The sequence below is a fragment of the Zootoca vivipara genome, chromosome 9 (genome assembly GCF_965207765.1).
Source record: "Zootoca vivipara chromosome 9, rZooViv2.hap1.1, whole genome shotgun sequence".
Lineage (NCBI taxonomy): Eukaryota > Metazoa > Chordata > Lepidosauria > Squamata > Lacertidae > Zootoca > Zootoca vivipara.
The window spans coordinates 54,469,222-54,487,344 of record NC_142592.1 but is presented as its reverse complement, the minus strand read 5'-3'; the positions used below and the strand labels follow the sequence as shown (position 1 = coordinate 54,487,344).

General features: G+C 42.9%; 1 protein-coding gene and 1 pseudogene across 4 annotated transcripts in view; one reads left to right on the top strand and one right to left on the bottom strand.

Moving 5' to 3' along the window:
- The window catches only part of NINJ2 (ninjurin 2), a 49,182-nt gene that overhangs the window by 26,988 nt on the left and 4,071 nt on the right, over nucleotides 1-18,123 (top strand). For all 4 annotated transcript variants that reach the window (XR_015945908.1, XM_060279973.2, XM_035127008.3 and 1 more), the window contains exon 2: nucleotides 16,549-16,780. Coding sequence is in view for 3 of the 4 variants with exons in the window: in XM_060279973.2 (XP_060135956.1) it covers nucleotides 16,549-16,780 (232 nt within the window). In the remaining variant the exon portion in view is untranslated. The remainder of the gene's footprint in view (nucleotides 1-16,548; nucleotides 16,781-18,123) is intronic.
- On the bottom strand, nucleotides 14,738-14,884 carry LOC148684641 (U2 spliceosomal RNA; annotated as a pseudogene).

Here is an 18,123-nt window from a genome sequence, read left to right as displayed (position 1 = left end):
CTTTATCAGAACTCGGGTGCAGGAAAAAGATTTATTTATTTCATGAAATTCATATATGTCTGATTATTTTTTTAAAAAAACTAAAAGTGCTTTACAAAGGGAACAAAACTATCAGGTTATCAGTAAAAACAGTTCAAAAGACAAATAATAACAATTAAAATCAGTGATAAACTAAAAACAGATTAAAACACGTGTCAATGTTTTATATATCTTAGTAGGCTTGCTTAAACAAAAAATGTGGGGTTTTTTTGGCAGGCAGCGAAAAGAGTACAGTATAATGAAGGCACCTGTCTGGTGGCAATAGAGAGGTGGGTGTTGTCGCACAAAAGTGTGGGAGCTGCCACACGAAAAAAGGTTGATTTCTTGTATCCGTGCTGCATCTGCCCTCCGTTGCTCCAAGTGACGTGGAGTGGTGGAGACATCCAAGATGGTGGCTTAATTTTTCAAAGCACATGCCAACTCCTCTCCCAGCACATTAATGTGCTCCAATCCAGCGTGTAATTTCATAATTGTTGCCTCAAGCTGGATCCTCAAGCTGCTTGTATGTTCTTCATGGTTTGGTTTTCCTGTGTTTCTTCTTTTCGAGTGCTGCTAGGATCCTAAAATAGGTTTTCATGCAGCACAAAATGATCACATCCAAAAGCCCTCATTAGTGTATGTATTTTTATATGGGCAGGGTAGCTCTCAGTCCTTGATAAAGCTGTGGTCCTTTGCTCTAAATAAGTTGCATTAAGTGTCTGGAAATATAAATGAACATTTTTTGTTGGTTTCTGAACTCTTAACCTCCATCCTTTCAAGTCCTAATAATAATACAGGTTGCCTCTGAATTACACAAATGCACTTTTGTGGTTTCTTGCAGGAGTGGGATATATTATCCTGATAACATATGACCCCTTTTAGGCGTTATCACATCTAATCCATAATGCACTGGAAATCTGCCGGTGCATTAGGCCAACAAGGATGGAGAGCAGATGATTAATGCACTAGGAAAGATTACTCAGGGTGGCGGGGGGGGGGGGGGCGGGAGAGCAAGCCCAGTGTAGATTTACCACCCAGCACCACCTGCTGGTTAGCCCATATGTTTGCTTTTAGAAATAAGAATACAATAGCATAATGGAAAGGGGAAGAGAACAATACAAAGAAGGCAAGGATAGAAGAAAGAGTAAGAAGGAGAAGAAGAGACAGGCTTAAGGAAAAGGGCATATTAAAGGCAGAAAATGTGGGTTAGTGACATGGTGGAAGAATATAAAATTATGCATGGTGCATATAAAGTGGACAGAGAAAAGTTTTTCTCTTGGCATAACACTAGAACCCGGGACATCCAGTGAAGCTGAATATTGGAAGATTAAGGACAGAGAAAAGAAATTACTTCTTCACACAGTGCATAGGTAAACTGTGGAACTCACTGCCACAGGAGGCAGTGGTGGCCACAAACGTGGATGGCTTTAAAAGAGGGTTAGATAAATTTTGGAGGAGAAGGCTATCAATGGCTGCTAACCATGTTCTGCTTCTGCCGTTGGAGGTTGCATGCTGCTGAATGTCGGTTGCTGGGAGTCACAAGTGGGAAGAGCCCAGTTGCACTCAGGTCCTGCTTTGGGGCTTCCCATGGGCATCTGATTGGCCCCTATGAGAACAGGAAGTTGAACTAGATGGACCTTTGGCCTGATCCAGCAGGGTTCTTCCTATGTTCTTAAGGTCTCATGTTTCAGGTGGTGTTAGAGGCTGACCCTACTATGATTAAAGCCCACCAGTTTGAAGCAAACTTGGACTCCATTGCACACTCCTTGCTGTGCTCCCAACCATAGAACTACATTCTGTATCTACTCTTCCTGAGTTATTCTGGAGGACGTACAGGAATGCTGCTGCTGCTGCACTACCCCACGCGTCAGCTGTTAGGCAGGGAGGCTGAACAGCCCAAACAAAGCCCCGCTGAGCTGCCAATCTCTTTGGGGCTTCCCCTGCCCTCACAGACGTCCTCTTTAGGCTCTGGGTGGGGGTGTCTTCTTGCGAGCCCCACGGACACTTTAGCTCTCTCCTGCCATTTCCTGGCATGGTTCTGTTTATTTATTTCATGGTGCCATACATATATGTGATCACATGCGAGTCGACCACACGTAAGTGGGGGCCCGCCCGCATCAGTACTGCATCATGCATCACATGCACACACATTCCACATACAGAAGGACGACAAGCAAACTTAGTGAGGCAGGCTGTGTAGCACACTCAGTTTTCTTCCCCCAACAACTGGCTGCGGCCTCCAGCAACCGCTGCCTGAGGGGGCCACTGCACTCTGTCTAATTGTAAGACAGGCCTGAGTATGGAGTTAAAAAAGAATCAGCTGCTTGAAGAGCAAGACTGCCCATAGATTGTTCCATTCTCCTGCCTCACATATTTCCTCTTGCCAATCTCCCTGTCAGGCAGATCACGTGGACAGGCAGCAACTTGAGAAACGGTTCAGGGAGCATTGCATTAAGGTTTCTATGGTGCAAGTTCCATGAAAAGCATCACTCATTTCAGAATGGGTCAAGAGTTTATACACTGGGTATATCTTGATTTTCCAGTTGTGTAAGAAACATATCTCTCTCTGCTTGACAACAGGTACATTCCAGGGCAAGCCCCAGCCTTTCGCTGGAGACATTCTCACTTTCACATTTGCCCACCAAAGAGGTAAAAGGCATATATTTCATTTGACCAACTGGTGGGTGTGTGCTCTTAGAAAACAACCTTAGAAATAGTTGAAGTTTATGAGGATTTTCAGTGTAGGTATTCAAAGTACAAAACAAAGGCAAAACAGGTTCATACAGGTCCCTAGCTATTATTGTTTGGCAACTTTGTGAGGGGGCTGCAGTGCTGATTACATTTTCTGTAGGTCCAACCAAAGAGATAATCAAAGTGTGACATATCTTGCCTCAGTGGCCAAAAATGCAGCAATTAAGGGCCCACCAGAATGATAGATTTTTAGGCAAACTGCCCATAATTTCTGTGTCACATCTTTGCAAGCAAGGAAATGTTCCACTTTTGCAGAAAGCATTAAAGAATTGTCTGTTTTTCTGTAACTATAGGGATTAAATGTAAAACATCCCAAAAAAACCCATCTGAACAAAGAGGCCTATCAGATGTCTATATGGGAATCCCACAAACAGGCAAAAAAGGCAACATCCTTCTCCAGAAGCTACGCGTATCTTCATTCCCCCCTGTTAAAGATACTATCATAATGCATAAGAAAGGCCATGTTTCAACAGGCCAAAATCCCATCTAGACCAGTACCCTGTTCTCACAACCATAGGATCATAGAGATGGAAGATATCCCAAGAGGTCATCTGATCCAAACCCCCGTAATGCAGGAATCACGGCTGAAGAATCCATGACAGGTTGCCATCCAACCTTTGTTGAAAAACCTATCATGAATGAAAGCCTGCCGCCTCCTGAGGCCATTGAATTTTAGGGTTGGAAGGGAACCCCAAGTCCAACCCCTGCAGCTAAGGCAAGACCCTTTGCCCCCTCCCCTCTCCTGGGATGCTTGCAAGCGGAGCCTGAATGCAATAGCATTCTCCCCACTTGTGAGCCCCAGCAACTTGTATTTAGAGGCAGACTGCATTCAGAGGCAATGGAAACAGCAGCAGCCCTTTTCGGTACTTTTGGTAAAAGTAGAGGTCAAAGCATGCCAAGCAACTTCCATAGATAAATTGTAGCTTTCAAGCTACTTCCTTCTTTTGAAAGAAGGTCTAGGATGTCTTAATAGTCACAGGTAGTCACTAGATCATCACAGGGTCCTCTCAGCATGAGAAAAGGACCAACCCCCCAAATTGCTGCTCTCTTCTGCACAAATCCATTACTCTTTTGTTCTGAATGAAACATTGATCTTGGACCTAAATTTCACAGAAAAGCTCTTCAAATTGGGACCATAACTGTGGGTAAGAAGGGAACTACTTGAACCTCAGATGTAAAGGCCATTTATGTGTCTTAGGCTTGGCTCTTAGTATTTTGGGGCATAAGGCATGCAATCCTGGGAAACTAGTTACCTTTACACTTTTATATTTGTAAGAATAATTATGCACTTATTCCTGTACTTCCCTACTTCTCTTCAATTTTTAATACATGCCTCCCCCTCCGCTTCCTGCTAACCTACTTTTAATTTCAGGGTCTTTCTAATTTGATTTCTTTTCCTACCTTAAGCACTGTTGGCGAGGAATCTGCTGTGGTTGCTAAATAGGACTGAGTGAAATATACAGAGCTTCTGTGTCCTGGTTTTTAAAATAATTATTCTAAGTAATCCTCCTTGTACACATGACACTTCTCATCTTGGAAAGGGTTTCCCCTGGGAGCTACTGTATATGAAACTGCATTAGCAAGTCGCAAGAGCTTCTGCAAAGCAGTTTTTAGGCTCATGTTCATTTAAAGTTACTTTAACATCAAGAAAATGGGGCCTCATAAAGCAAAGAGAAAAAATATTTCTTCTTAATACCACCTCTCAGCATTGCTAAGCATCAATCAGTATCAATCAGTGTTAAAGCTAATATCTGTTTCACTCATTTTCATTTATAAGTGAATGCCAGTTTCACACACATTCATTCATTTCATCCTATTTCTGTATCAATCTGAGAATATTTGTAAAATCATTCACATTAAAATTCTTATTTTTACTGTGTTTTCCCACAAAATGTGCACTTATTTTATTCATTTTACTATAAAATACACTTGATATGCATTTTAGCCTAAATTATGTACTTTCATACCATCCTAAAACAAAAATGCACATTTTATATGCATTTTGTTTTTTGTTGTTTTTTGAGCTGGGAATTGAATTGCAAAATTCAGAGACAGATGAAAACCAAAAGGCAATGGTGCTCCAATTCACACATTAGTCCAGGAACTGCAAATCAGGCTGCTTCACTTAAAAGTGAAATCTGAATGAAATCCTTAAGCAGCTCCTCTGGCAATGACATTTGGGGCTTGTCTAAAAATCATCATCATCATCACCTACCCATTTCTACTTGTTATCCCCAATCAACAATATGGGGATGATAATGATTCATCTGACCATTATGTGTCGTATTGGCCCGAATATAAGCTGCATCTTTAAAATTCAGGGGGGGGGGAGGAAAAAAAAATACTCGAATATAAGCCGCTCCCTTAAAATTCCACAGGCACTCACACCCATTCCATTTTACCGTATGTCTGTTTAAATGGCAGTTTTTGTAAGGTCCCTAATTTAAGCCACACTTTAACTTTTCACAGTTGGGGGGAAAGTCCAGCTTATATTCAGCCAATACGGTACATTGTGTGTCTATCAACCCAATCAACTGCCCATTGACAGCTATGTCTGATGTTCCTCCACACAAGGGCTTGGTTAACTGTCCTGTTCCCATAACACCCTTAACAAACAGCTCCCAGGGCTCTTTGGAGAGGTCATGACTATTAAGAAGTTGTGTAGGAGTGATTTCAACTTACGTGTGGCTGTGACCCCAATGCCTCAAAATAGTGAGCAAGCTTTCAAGATATCCAGAGCTCTTCATCAGACTGGAAGTTAAGCAAAGGGTTAAAACCACAAAGTCTGCTTTGATCTGCATCCTTAATAGAGTAGGCTTTCCTAGGTGCTACATGGTAGGTTTTTTAAAAAAAAAATTAAAAAATGGGCATAGCAGAGTTAGAGGAGGCTTTGTGGAGTGTGCACTTGATCTGACAGGCAAAGTTTCTGAAGGTTCCAAGTAACCAGACAGCTGAGAAGCAGAATTGTGTTTCAATGTCAGCCAAAGGACAAGGGGGAGAGAGAGAGAGTGCACATCCACAAGAAATCTCCCCCCTCTGAGACTTTTGCAGGCCTGCTCCTCTCGTTCAAGAACAGTTGGCGTTGTCTCTTGTGGGCCACAGCAGGGAGACAGGTTGGTCTCAAATAACTGTGCCGAGAAAGGCATGTGTCGTCCTCATTCTTTGCTCATGCTGAGGTTTCAGCTTAATCTGCCTTTATTCACAGTGCGAGCTATCCAGTGTGTGCAACCTGTCCTAGCCGCTCCTGGAGGTGAACTCCCACTTACACCAGCTGAGGAGATTAATTCATATTTTGGGCGTCTGAGACTTAGTTACTAAGACACCATCTCTGTAGACACAGCACAGGGGAAATGGCTTTACCCTAAAGCAGTGGTCCTCAACCTTGGGCCTCCAGATGTTTTGAGACTACAATTCCCATCATCCCTGACCACTGGTCCTGCTAGCTAGGGATCATGGGAGTTGTAGGCCAGAAACATCTGGAGGCCCAAGGTTGAAGACCACTGCCCTAAAGGACTGTAAGTGCCACTAGAAAAGCACCCACATCCAAACCAGTGAAGCATGTGGGATTTTGGAGATATATAGCCTATGCAGTTAAAGTAGTAAAAAATAATTTCCCTCTTTCTTCTTAGTGTCTTAATAAATGAAACTGATTTGCAAAAATGATACAGTACATGTTAAAATATTAGAGACACTGCACACACCTTTGTAATTCAAGAAAACTTTAATAAAAAAATATTTACCAAAAAAAAGTAGGGCCACAATGTTATTGGTGACAAGTGTGTGGGGTTGGCAGGGCAACCTGCCTGCTGTTCAAAACCACAACCAGCTTGCCTGACGGATACACTCCTTGAGAGTTGCCTACATAGCAGCCCCCATTGTGGTGTAGAAAAACATTTGGGAACCAGCTAGCAGCCTGAGGTGAGCAACGTTCGGCCAGGCTGCCCTAAGTGTGGCCTGTGGCCTGTTTTTGTGGCACTGCTTCAGTTGATGATCCTGCCCAAAGCTGTTTTCCACCATCGTTGTGACTGGAAATATAACCCCTCACAATAACATTTTGTCCATTTACTGAAGGAAAGTCGAAAACCTCCTGATTTTACTCCCAGCCAGTTGTAGCTGGAAGTAAAAGTCCGTTCTGGCCTTAACAGTCCACGACGAATGACATCCATGGTAAATGTCTGACACCGAGGGCGGGTGAAGAAATCCCCACAGAGAAAGGCTATGCTTGATGGGTGCCAGTGCTTTTAAAAACAATGTTGGCCTGCCCCTTGTGGGTGATTGAACCTGGGACCTTCTGCTTGCGAAGCAGATGCTCTGGCACCAAGCTACAGTCCTACCCCAAAATTTTCAGGCCACTTTACTTGCTTGGTTATTGTGTTTACATCCCACCTTTCCCCCAAAAAAGCTCAAGGGGGCACACGTGGCTCTTCCCATCCTCACAACAACCTTGTGAGGTAGGTTAGGCTGAGAGGCCCAAGGCTTCCCAACAAGCTTCATGGCCAAGTGGGGATTTGAACTTCTGTCTCCCAGGTCCTAGTCTGACACTCTAACCACCACGCAAAACTGGTTCTCATAGTTAAGCCTAGGAACCACCTTATACTGCGCCAGGCCACTGACCTAGCCTTGCAGTGCATTGTCCACTCCAGCTGGCCATGGGTCTCTGGTCTCAGGCATAAATCCTTCCCAACTTCGCTTCCTGAGATCAGTTTAACTAGAAATGCCAGGATTGGCACCTCCTGCATGCGAAGCATTCGCTTTACCGCTGAGTTTCTCATTGATGACACTCAGAGGGGTTAAGCACATGCTTAACTCTCTGACTGAGCTTGGTTGAATGTAGAAGTGCTTAATTTTGGCTCAATTGCACCTGTTGACTTTGTAAGAGCATACTTGGTTATCGCAGGCTATAGCATATTCAGAAATGTATAAATATAAATTAAAAAGGAATCTGAATCTGCATTAATGCTGAAGCGCCCCGATGATCCCCCTGCTCACCACCCAGCAAGGTTATTTGCAACAGTATCTGGGACATGAATCTTTGCGTGCTTTTGCACACACCCATCCCATCCCAGGTCATGCTGAAACCTAACACACTGAATACTGGGCTCTCAAAGAGTGTCAATGTCCTGTTTTTAATGGTCGTGGCTGACCCAGGTCAGGTTTAGGTCAGCCAGGAGGAGGCAATGCACAGCAGCCTCCTGGAGCTTACATCTTGGCAATCTACTGTTCTTTTTAGCAGGGAACTTAAGAAGTGAACTCTGGCTGCTTCCAGATGACCTGTTATTGATCTTCCACCCTGATTTGTTTGCAGGGAGATTAGGTGGCTGTTGGCTATTTAATGAGCATTTATTCTGATTTGTTTGTGTGGAGGTTAGATGATGATGCATCAAAGCAAGAGTTATCCTAAAAGTTTTGCGCAAGCAGGCATTGCTTCTCATTTCTTTTTGTCCACCTGCAGCCCCACAAGCACCCTTCAGAACTGCTCCAGCAGGTTGGAGAACCCTTTTGATCAGATTTGGGGTTCATGTTAGAGATTGGGGGTGGTGGAATGGGCAGACTCTGGTCTTATTTCACAAGTAGGGAGGCATCATTGTATACCGCCTACTTCTTGACACTACAGAGTTGCCTAATGAAGTTACTGTAATAGTTTACTCACTTAATCCGTTCTGGAAGTCTGTTCTTAAACCAAAGCATTCTTAAACCAAGGCATGCTTTCCCTTAGCAGTGCGGGGACTCAATTTACAAATGGAACACACTCAACAGGAAGCGAAACATGTTCTTATTCCAAGGCAAAGTTCGCAAACCAAAACACCTACTTCTGGGTTTGCAGCGATCTTAATCCAAGTTGTTCATAAACTAAGCTGTTCTTAAACCAAGGTACCACCGTACAGACAAATAACCTATTTTTGTGTTTTATTTTGAGTATTTATATGCTGCCCATCAAAAATAAATTCCCAGGGTACTTTATAGTAAGGATAAAAATGTAAGGAAAATACTAAAATGTATATAATAATCAAAACCTAAAATATCAGCTGGTAGAGCAGCATAAAATTAACTAGGGGGAGATGTTACATTATAGAAAACCCTTAAATGTTATTTAAAAACAAAACAAAACCTATAGGCCAAATATATATCTTTCCAATGAAAGATTAAGGTAGCATTAAAGGCATTTCATCAAGTCAGCCGTGTTTTAAATTTGTCCCAATAAGTGATCTGCATAATTAAGAAAAGGATACCAGGTGGTATAGAACATTTCTCGCAAACTCTGCCCTTCTGCTTCCTTCATTTGCTTGAGCAAACTTTTCCATTACAATGTGATCCCAGAGGCATTTGAACCATATGGGAATACTGGGATTTGATGAGCTTTCCCAGGTGCTTGCTGCTGCTGTAGCTCTAAGGAAAGCCAGATGAAGCCTTTGCGCATGATATCCAGCCGATTTTGTTGTAGTTTGGCAAGTGACAGGGAAAATGTGGGATGAGCAAATGACTAGCAGGAAGACATGTAAACACCCCACAAGCAGGTTAGGATGAATGCAGGATGGATGCTCATTGTTGTTAAACTACCCCATTAACATCAGAATGGTTGATCAGTAATGGCTAACCACCATGTAAACTTTGTGCAACAAATCAGGAAGTCACCCGGAGTGGTCACCTGGTGCAGCCTCTTATTAGACCAAACGAAGTGTCATAAAATAGGGTGCAAGCTTTGAGTTCAAGGAACTCCTTATCAGGTTAGATCAGGCATCCCCAAACTTCGGCCCTCCAGATGTTTTGGACTACAATTCCCATCTTCCCCGACCGCTGGTCCTGTTAGCTAGGGATCATGGGAGTTGTAGGCCAAAACATCTGGAGGGCTGCAGTTTGGGGATGCCTGGGTTAGATGGTAGACAGAGCTGATGAGGTCAGTGGAGAAAAATGGACTCAGGTGAAGCTATGGAGTTTGCATCTGGTAAGCAAGATAGAATACAGGGGGAAGAGGCTGAAGGCACTGAAATGAGGCTCTGCTGGGTGCTGTGTAGATTTCAGGCTGCCCTCCCAGGACTGCAGGGAAGGAGTATGCAATGCTTGTTTTCTCCATATCATAAATTATAAAACCCAGCTGTTACCCAGTTCTGTCTCCATCCTTTGGTGAAACGTGGGTTCCTTGGTAGGGGAAATACATATTTGGGACTTCCTTAAAGATGGGGCCTGGATGTGGTAGACCCCCAATACTCCCTAGAAGGCTAAAAAAAATAGACCTGCTGTTTATACATTTGTCTGAAATCCCAATTACAATATCAGGAGAGTGTGATGGAAGGATGAGAAACAATTAATTGGCATTTGATTCTGATGGAATGACTGTGTGCCTTTTTAAGTGTTCCAAGGAAGCCATAAAGCTGTCCACTGGCATCCTTTCGCCATGATTTACCTGCACTTTAAACGTTGTGCGCTGCAGGGCCAGAGACAAGACCTCATTCTTGTCCTTTATTCCACATTGTTTCTTGGGAAGGGAATGTGTCAGCAGGGGCACAGCATCTATTAAGAGTTTGAATGTTGTCTGTTAAGCTCAGATTTGGAAACAAATCTTTGTCTCCTGCTTGATCACTTTCAGCAGCCTCTTCTGTCCCATTGCCTCCTCACCCAGTTTCATGAGGACAACATTGAAAAGCACATCTGGGAAGTGTGTAGCTTTGTGAAATCTTAAACAAAAGACTCCCAAGTAAAATGAGGAGTTTTAACATTTGAGCTTCAGTTTTGCACATTTAGAACATTGGGGGGAAAACCACTTAGTGAACAATATTGCCATTTTGGGGAGTCAGGATCTAACCTGAGCTAGAATTAGTTGGTATGTTTTAAATTAGAGAAGTGTTACTGATTTTTGCCTTGGATTTTATTGTTGTTTTAAACTATTTTATATGATAAATGTTTAAAATCATTTGAGACATTTTATTATGAACCACTCTGAGGACTTTTTCTGGGAAGTGATCTACAAATTTAATAAACAGATAAATAAAGAAAAAGTGTGGTATTTTCCTAACTTGCAATAACTCTTTGTGGGAGGTTACTGGCACACATATTTCAGGAAACGGGTACGGGTGGAAATGTTAACAGAATGTAGTTGGATTGTACCACCTGTTCTTGGTGCAGAGCTTCAAATTTGCTCCACTTCACAGACTCAGCCCTTATTTAAGCAGTCTGGGACACAACTGATCTCTGTGTGCATCTGTTATGAGACTGGAGGTTAAATAAGAGAGGGTTTATGTGTTAGACTTGCTGGTCAGGTGTGGCTAGACACATCCTTCTGCTATGTAAACAACAGGTGATATGTTGCCATGGGAATGAAAAATGTGTCAAGAATTACTTCTTGATACAGGGCCATTTACAGGATGAAAGATTGAAAGTTGGAATTTAACACTAGCTTACTAGCAGCACACTTTCATTGGAGTGTAAAATTCTGATTAAACTATTTTTAAAAAATCTTACCTTTCAGTTAAAGAACCAAGTTTCAGAAACTGGAAAGCATTGCAAGAGAATATCAGAAGATGTATTATGTTTAAAAATATCATGATTGTTAATACAGTATTTTGCCTTTGAGGCTTTTGAACATTGTGATTGGCAAACCCAGAGCTTTTGAACAGCTCAGTTGTGAATACCTTGCTGATGTAAATGGCCTTCTTGATGCCAATGAGTATATCAATTTATATGTATTTATATGCTTTCTGTAATATGCCCAATGTAGTTTACATCAATTCTTGTTGCAAATCCTAAAACATGTCAAATTTCTGAAATATGTGTGTATTCGTATATTTTAAATACAGGTTAGTGGCAGATAAAGCTGTGGGGGGAAATCAAGATTTGGTGACATTTCAGTGGCAGATGTGTTTTAGAAATATGGATTCCCCATTTTTCTGTTAAGCTATTGCACCCGGAAATAGGAACAAGCTTTTGCAAAAAGGGGGCTGTTTTGCATTCTTTCTTCTCCTCTTGCCTTTTGGCTCAAGTTCTAGTGGTGACCTCAGTCAGTGCTGAACAAATTCTGTATCTCTAGCCTTCAGAAAACAGTGTGATTGTACAATCATATTAAAGTGCCTGGACTCCTGCACCCAGTGGATGGGATGCCTTTTTTGTTCCCTGTGTGTGAATTGCCTGGGTGTCTCTCTGCGCTTTATTTGGAATCCCACAGCAACTTGCTTAGAATTGATGGCCTTTTAATAAAGTGCCTCCACAGCTAGTCTCTGCCAGCAGACACTCTCAAAGAGGGTTATTTATCATTCACATGATCCCTGTCTTTCTGTCTTGTGCTCTCCTGTTGCCCTTTTGTTTCTTCCCTCACTGCCTAAAGACCTCAAAGTGGGTAATGACATTGGTAACTAGGGATGTAAGAAGGCATTGATTCCCTTCCTGCCCCATATTTGTCATACGCTGCCCTGTTTCTGTGCCTCTGCGGTTTGGCTTCCAACAAAAAAAAACCCCTTTATTCGTCTCACTGTTTGCTATGGTGCAATTTTGCGCAATTAATTATGTTATCATTACATTGTTCCACATCATTGGTTTCATTGCAAAGGAAACACAATACAAATGGGGGGTGGGGAGGTGAGTAATCAATTACGTATTGTCATGTATCATCTGCAGATTGTAAACAACAACAGTGATGTATTAACTGGATTTATTTCTGTTCTGAACATGGGATGAGCAAGTGAGCACCAGCGGTTTCCACTCCCAGTAACCTAGGGGATATGAGCAACCCATGATATAGATTTGTTTATAATAGCTGCTTCCAGAAGGGTAGTCATGTTAGTCAGTTGCAGGCAGCAAAAGTCTTGTGCGGCCTTCAAGGCTAACAGATAGAGGGTCAAACGAAACCAGGGACCCCACACATAGTGTCCATGGGTGCCCACCAGAATCTCCTGTGCCATAGGGCCTATGCTGCCCATGAAAAGTCGTTGCAAATATTCCTTCAAAAACCCATAATGGGTGCAACCCAACATTTTCATTAGTTTATTTTTAAAAAAATATTTAAAAATATATCTTTTCCTTTATTGAGCCCCTCTTTTTTTGTTCTGTTCTTTTGAGGTGCTCCTTGTACTGCACCCCATTCCATTCTCTATTTCTCCAATGAAAATAGGGATGCCCTATTTAATTAATAATAGTTTTCTTATTTATACCCTGCCCATCTGACTGGGTTGTACCAGCCAGTCTTGGTGGCTTCCAACATATATAAAAACATAATAAAGCATAAACATTTTAAAACTTCCCTATACAGTATAGGGCTGCCTTCAGATGTCTTCTGAAAGTCAGATTGTTGTTTATTTCCATGACATCTAAAGGTTGCCTAGTTACTTATCTCCTTGGCTCGGGGGGGGGGGGATCAAATGATTTTATACCCTTCAACATTTCTCTGATGAAAATAGGGATGTCCTAAGGAAAAGTGGGACATTCCGGGATCAAATCAGGAACCAGGACGGCTTCTGTAAATCCAGGATTGTCTGTGGAAAATAGGGACACTTGGAGGGTCTGCTTCTTAGCTACAGCAACAGGTTCTGGGGTCCAGGGAGTAAAGCAGCTGTGCTTTTCTTGGTTTGGCTTCACATTTCCTTGCAAGCTGAGCTGGTATGTCTGAACAAATTTCAGTCTTACCATTTAGTGCAGCTTTTTCCAACCTGGTGCCCTCCAGATGTTTTGGACTGCAACTCCCATCATCCCTGACCATTGACCGTACTGCCTTTGGTTTTCAAGAAGTTTGTGTTGGGGATAAAATGGCTGTTGGAGAGAGAAACGATGGAGCAGCAGCAACAACAACAACAACTAATACGGAGACCTGCTGTAGGGATGTAAGGAGACAGGGTTGTTTGCTGTTTATTCAATCGGTATAAAAAAAAATTTTGGTCACAGACCAGCATAAGATAAAATGTACAGATAAAGTGAACACATAAGACTTAAAGCAGGCAAGGGATAAAAACTAGTAATTAAAAAGGGGTTATACATACTTAAAAAGATAGACACAAGGACAAATGGTTAAAAGCGACTACAGTGGTACCTCGGTTTACAAACACAATTGGTTCCGGAAGTCTGTACTTAACCTGAAGCGAACTTTCCCATTGAAAGTAATGGAAAGTGGATTAACCCGTTCCAGACAGGTCCACGGAGTACTTAAACTGAAAATACTCAAACCAAGGTGTACTTAAACCAAGGTATGACTGTATAAGGGAGGAAGGGTGAAGGAGCACAGGTCTTGCATTTTGGGCCTAGTTTCTGGTGCAAACCATCCTTTAACGAATATCCGTCATGGCAGTTTGCTGTTTATCGTATTTGCTCTGAGCACCAAAACAGTCCATAAGATAGTAAGAAGCTATAAAGGCAATTAGCCGTCATGCGGGTGAGCTCTTTTCCAGCTGGGTAATAATTAACCTGCAGTGACTATTTGAATGTGGTTGCAGTAAACCCAGTGAGGTTCTCTGGGTTGTACCCAAAATATTTGTTTATCTTTAGTGGTAGTATGATTTTGCTCTGGCTCCCTTTCAACAACATTTACTATATCCTGTTGGGCAGTTGGCCCATTCATTCCTAGCAGATGCTGCCAGACTAGAGGTTACTCAGAGCTCCCCCCTATGGCCACCATGAGAACAGGAGGTAATAACTATTAAAAAAAAAAAATGCACCAACTTTGGAACTCTTCCTCTGGTTCAGCACAAAAAGAAAGAAAGAAAGAAAGAAAGAAAGAAAGAAAGAAAGAAAGAAAGAAAGAAAGAAAGAAAGATGAGAGTAGAGAGGAATAATTTGTTAGTAGAGGGTGTAGAAGAAATTCAGTTTGAAATAGGTTAGTCTTAAGGTCACTGCTAGCTTTATCTTTTTTTTGGGGGGGGGGGAATGTCCTCAGTGAGCACCCCTTCCTGAATGGCACCATCTGCCACTTCTGTCCATTTCCTTGTGTTCTCTGTCTGGGCCCAATCCAGACAGGCACCCAAAGGGAGAGGGCACAGGAGGCTGCAAACTCCAAGGTATAGTGGTTCAGCAATTCACTGGCCACTGAACATTTGAAAATGCCAGCAGCTGTTAAAAAATGTGTCTTGAATGCTTATAAGAATTCACAGGTCCTTTCTACACACTACACTTAATCTTAGCCAAAAGGCCGAGAAGCTGTCACTCACATTCTTTTATTTTGTGAATTTTATAGTGAAGAATGAGCTCGACTTATTTTACCCCTTTAATCAAAATTTACACCCTTACAATATTATTGTAACCTGGGATTGGGACCCAGGTGGCGCTGTGGTTAAACCACTGAGCCTAGGGCTTGCTGATCAGAAGGTCGGCGGTTCAAATCCCTGTGATGGGGTGAGCTCCCGTTGCTTGGTCCCAGCTCCTGCCAACCTAGCAGTTCGAAAGCACGTCAAAATGCAAGTAGATAAATAGGAAGCGCTACAGTGGGAAGGTAAACGGCGTTTCCATGTGCTGCTCTGGTTTGCCAGAAGCGGCTTTGTCATGCTGGCCACATGACCTGGAAGCTATACGCCGGCTCCCTCGGCCAAAAATGCGAGATGAGCGCGCAACCCCAGAGTCGGTCACGACTGGACCTAATGGTCAGGGGACCCTTTACCTTTACCTTTAATATTATTTGGAATCCCCCCCCCCCGAAATCTAACGAAAATTCCTTCTGGCCAAATTCTGCACTTTAGCTATTAAGAAACTTAAATCCCTTCTATTGAATGACGCATTGCAAATTCCTTTTGTGTAATTGTTCTATTTCTGGTGATGTTATTGCTGATTTTCTTTCATTTGGTATTATGATATTCTGTATTGCTGGCCTTTGCTGTAATAAAAATTGAGCTTGAACTTGAACAGGTCCTTTCTGAAGCAGGGAACAACAGGAGGATGTTTTCTTAATTGCATTTCATCCTTCTCTTTCCTCTTAATTTTCCAGAGTTCTCCTCGCCTGACCTTATTGTCACAGCAACCTTATGAGGTAGGCTAGGCTGAGATATCATGAGTGGCTTCAGGACCAAGTGGAGATTTGAACTCAGGCCTCCTAGGTCTTCCTAGCCCAGCTCTCTACCCACTACACCACACTGACTTTGTGATCTTTTGGACTGGGTATTTATTATGTTCTCTGACAGCCCCATTGCCCACCCCACCTTTCCTCCATTTTAAACATTTAAATCAGAGAAGGTAGAATCTGAAGATCTGAATCTTTAATGATGGGCACCAACTTCCTGCTTTTTTAAAAGGATCATTAGACAAATTGATGGAGGATAAGGTTACCAGTGTCTACAGCAGGCATGTCAAACCTGCGGCCCTCCAGATGTTTTGGACTACAATTCCCATCTTCCCCAACCACTGGTCCTGCTAGCTAGGGATCATGGGAGTTGTAGGCCAAAACATCTGGAGGGCCGCAGGTTTGACATGCCTGGTCTACAGGATGTGATGGCTATGCTCTACCTCCAGTGTCGGAGGCAATATACCTCTGAACACCAGCTGCTGGGGATCACAAGTGGGAGAGAGTGTGGTTGTGCCCTGCTTGTGGACTTCCTGGTGCTCTTCTACTTGAATCCTGCTTCCTTGTTTCCCACATGTATCTGGTTGGCCGCACTTAGAACAGGCTGCTGGACTAGAGGGGCCTTTGGCTTGATTATTGTATTTTAATGTTTTGTTGGAAGCCACCCAGAGTGGCTGGGGAAACCCAGCCAGATGGGCAGGGTATAAATAATAAATTATTATAATGATATTATTGATCCAGTAGGGCTCTTTTTACGTTCTTAAGATAATCTCCTACTCTGATGTGCCAAGACCTTTTTATTTCTCCTCCTTTAGCCATCCATTCCTGGCTCCAGGTTGGAAAACATCATCAACATCAATCATTACGCCACCAAGAAAAGCGTGGCTGAGAGCATGCTGGATGTGGCGCTCTTCATGGCCAACGCTGCGCAACTGAAGGCAGTGTTGGAACAGGGGACGTCCTTCCAATATTATGCTGCCCTGACAGCTCTCATCACCATTTCCCTCTTCTTCCAAACTGCCATTGGGATTCTCCTGATCATTATAGGTAAGTCTCTTTCTGCAGACCTCTTTGCTTCTTTCAAAAGTTCATTCCAGTGATCTTCATATGAGGAAAGAGTGATACACAGCACAGTGTGCCAGTGCTTTTCACAGAGCAGTTCAGATGTTACTTTGAGTCATTTACCAGATTTCAAACATTGCCATGTGATTTGGAAGCTGGGGTGGGACTGCTCAGTGGTAGAGAATCTGCCTGGCTGAACAAACCTGCTCTCCCCAAATATGGGACTCCCCACCCCCACCCCCACCCCCATAAGGAGAGTAGTGGGGAAATGCCCTGGAAAGGGAAGATAACATTTACTTTGATGCAATGTCATCTAACCTCCCCACAAATAAATCAGAAAAAATGTTCATAAGATAGCGAGCGTAATCTAATCTTGCAAGTACTTTTATAGTTAGAATTAAAAGTAAGGACCAGGAACCCATGTAGTTTTCTCAAGGCTGTGTTGAGGGATGCTCCTTTTGACAGGCCTCAGTTAGGAATCTCATTTCCATAATGCCCAATGTTTCTCTTAATCAAAAGACTTTTAAAAATAGCTCTCAGGAAGAAATAAGCTGGATGCTCATTTAGTGTTTGAGCACACACACAAACATTCCACGTTAGGGTGGCGACTTACACGATGGCAAAAAGAGAAATAAATGTGTCACCAGCAAAGGAGCACACTGATTTACAATGAAAGTAATTTATAAAATGCATAGGATAATTTATATGTATAGATGAAAACTTAGAAATAATTACTGTATTTTAAATAGGGAAACAATAGGGACCTGCTGGCTTGTGTGCCTTCTCAGCCTGCTGTCTGGGTGTTCACTATTAATGGACAATTTCCAGGCCCCTCTTGCTCTCCCCTCTTAGGTTTCTGCATCTTTCAACTGGGCAGTCCTTCAAACAAAGGATGCTTTCGAATAGAGGGCCACCTTCTTTGAAGTAGGAAGCAAGGCTGCTCTACCCAAGCTGCCCTACACAGCCTCTACCACCCCCTGCCTAAACCTCATCATTTGCAGCTATAACCCCCATCCCAGTGTAGCCGGCCTTTCTCCCTTTCACCTCCTTCTCCCCTGCATTCCATTGCTGCCCCTACAGTTAATATACAGAGGGCTACAGTCTCCAGAGCTGTCTGGCCCGACTCCGGGTCAGCCCCACTGTTCCCTTGCATGATAAGGCTTACATGATCAACACAGGCATGTCTTTCTCCGCTTGTGAGTTTGGCATTCAAAGGAATGGCAGGGGTCGTGAACTTGGGCTACAGCTAATGCTGCATCAATGGAATCTCTTCTCTCGTTATGGGGCCTGACCGCAAACATTCCTCAGCATCCACAGCTGCTGTTGGC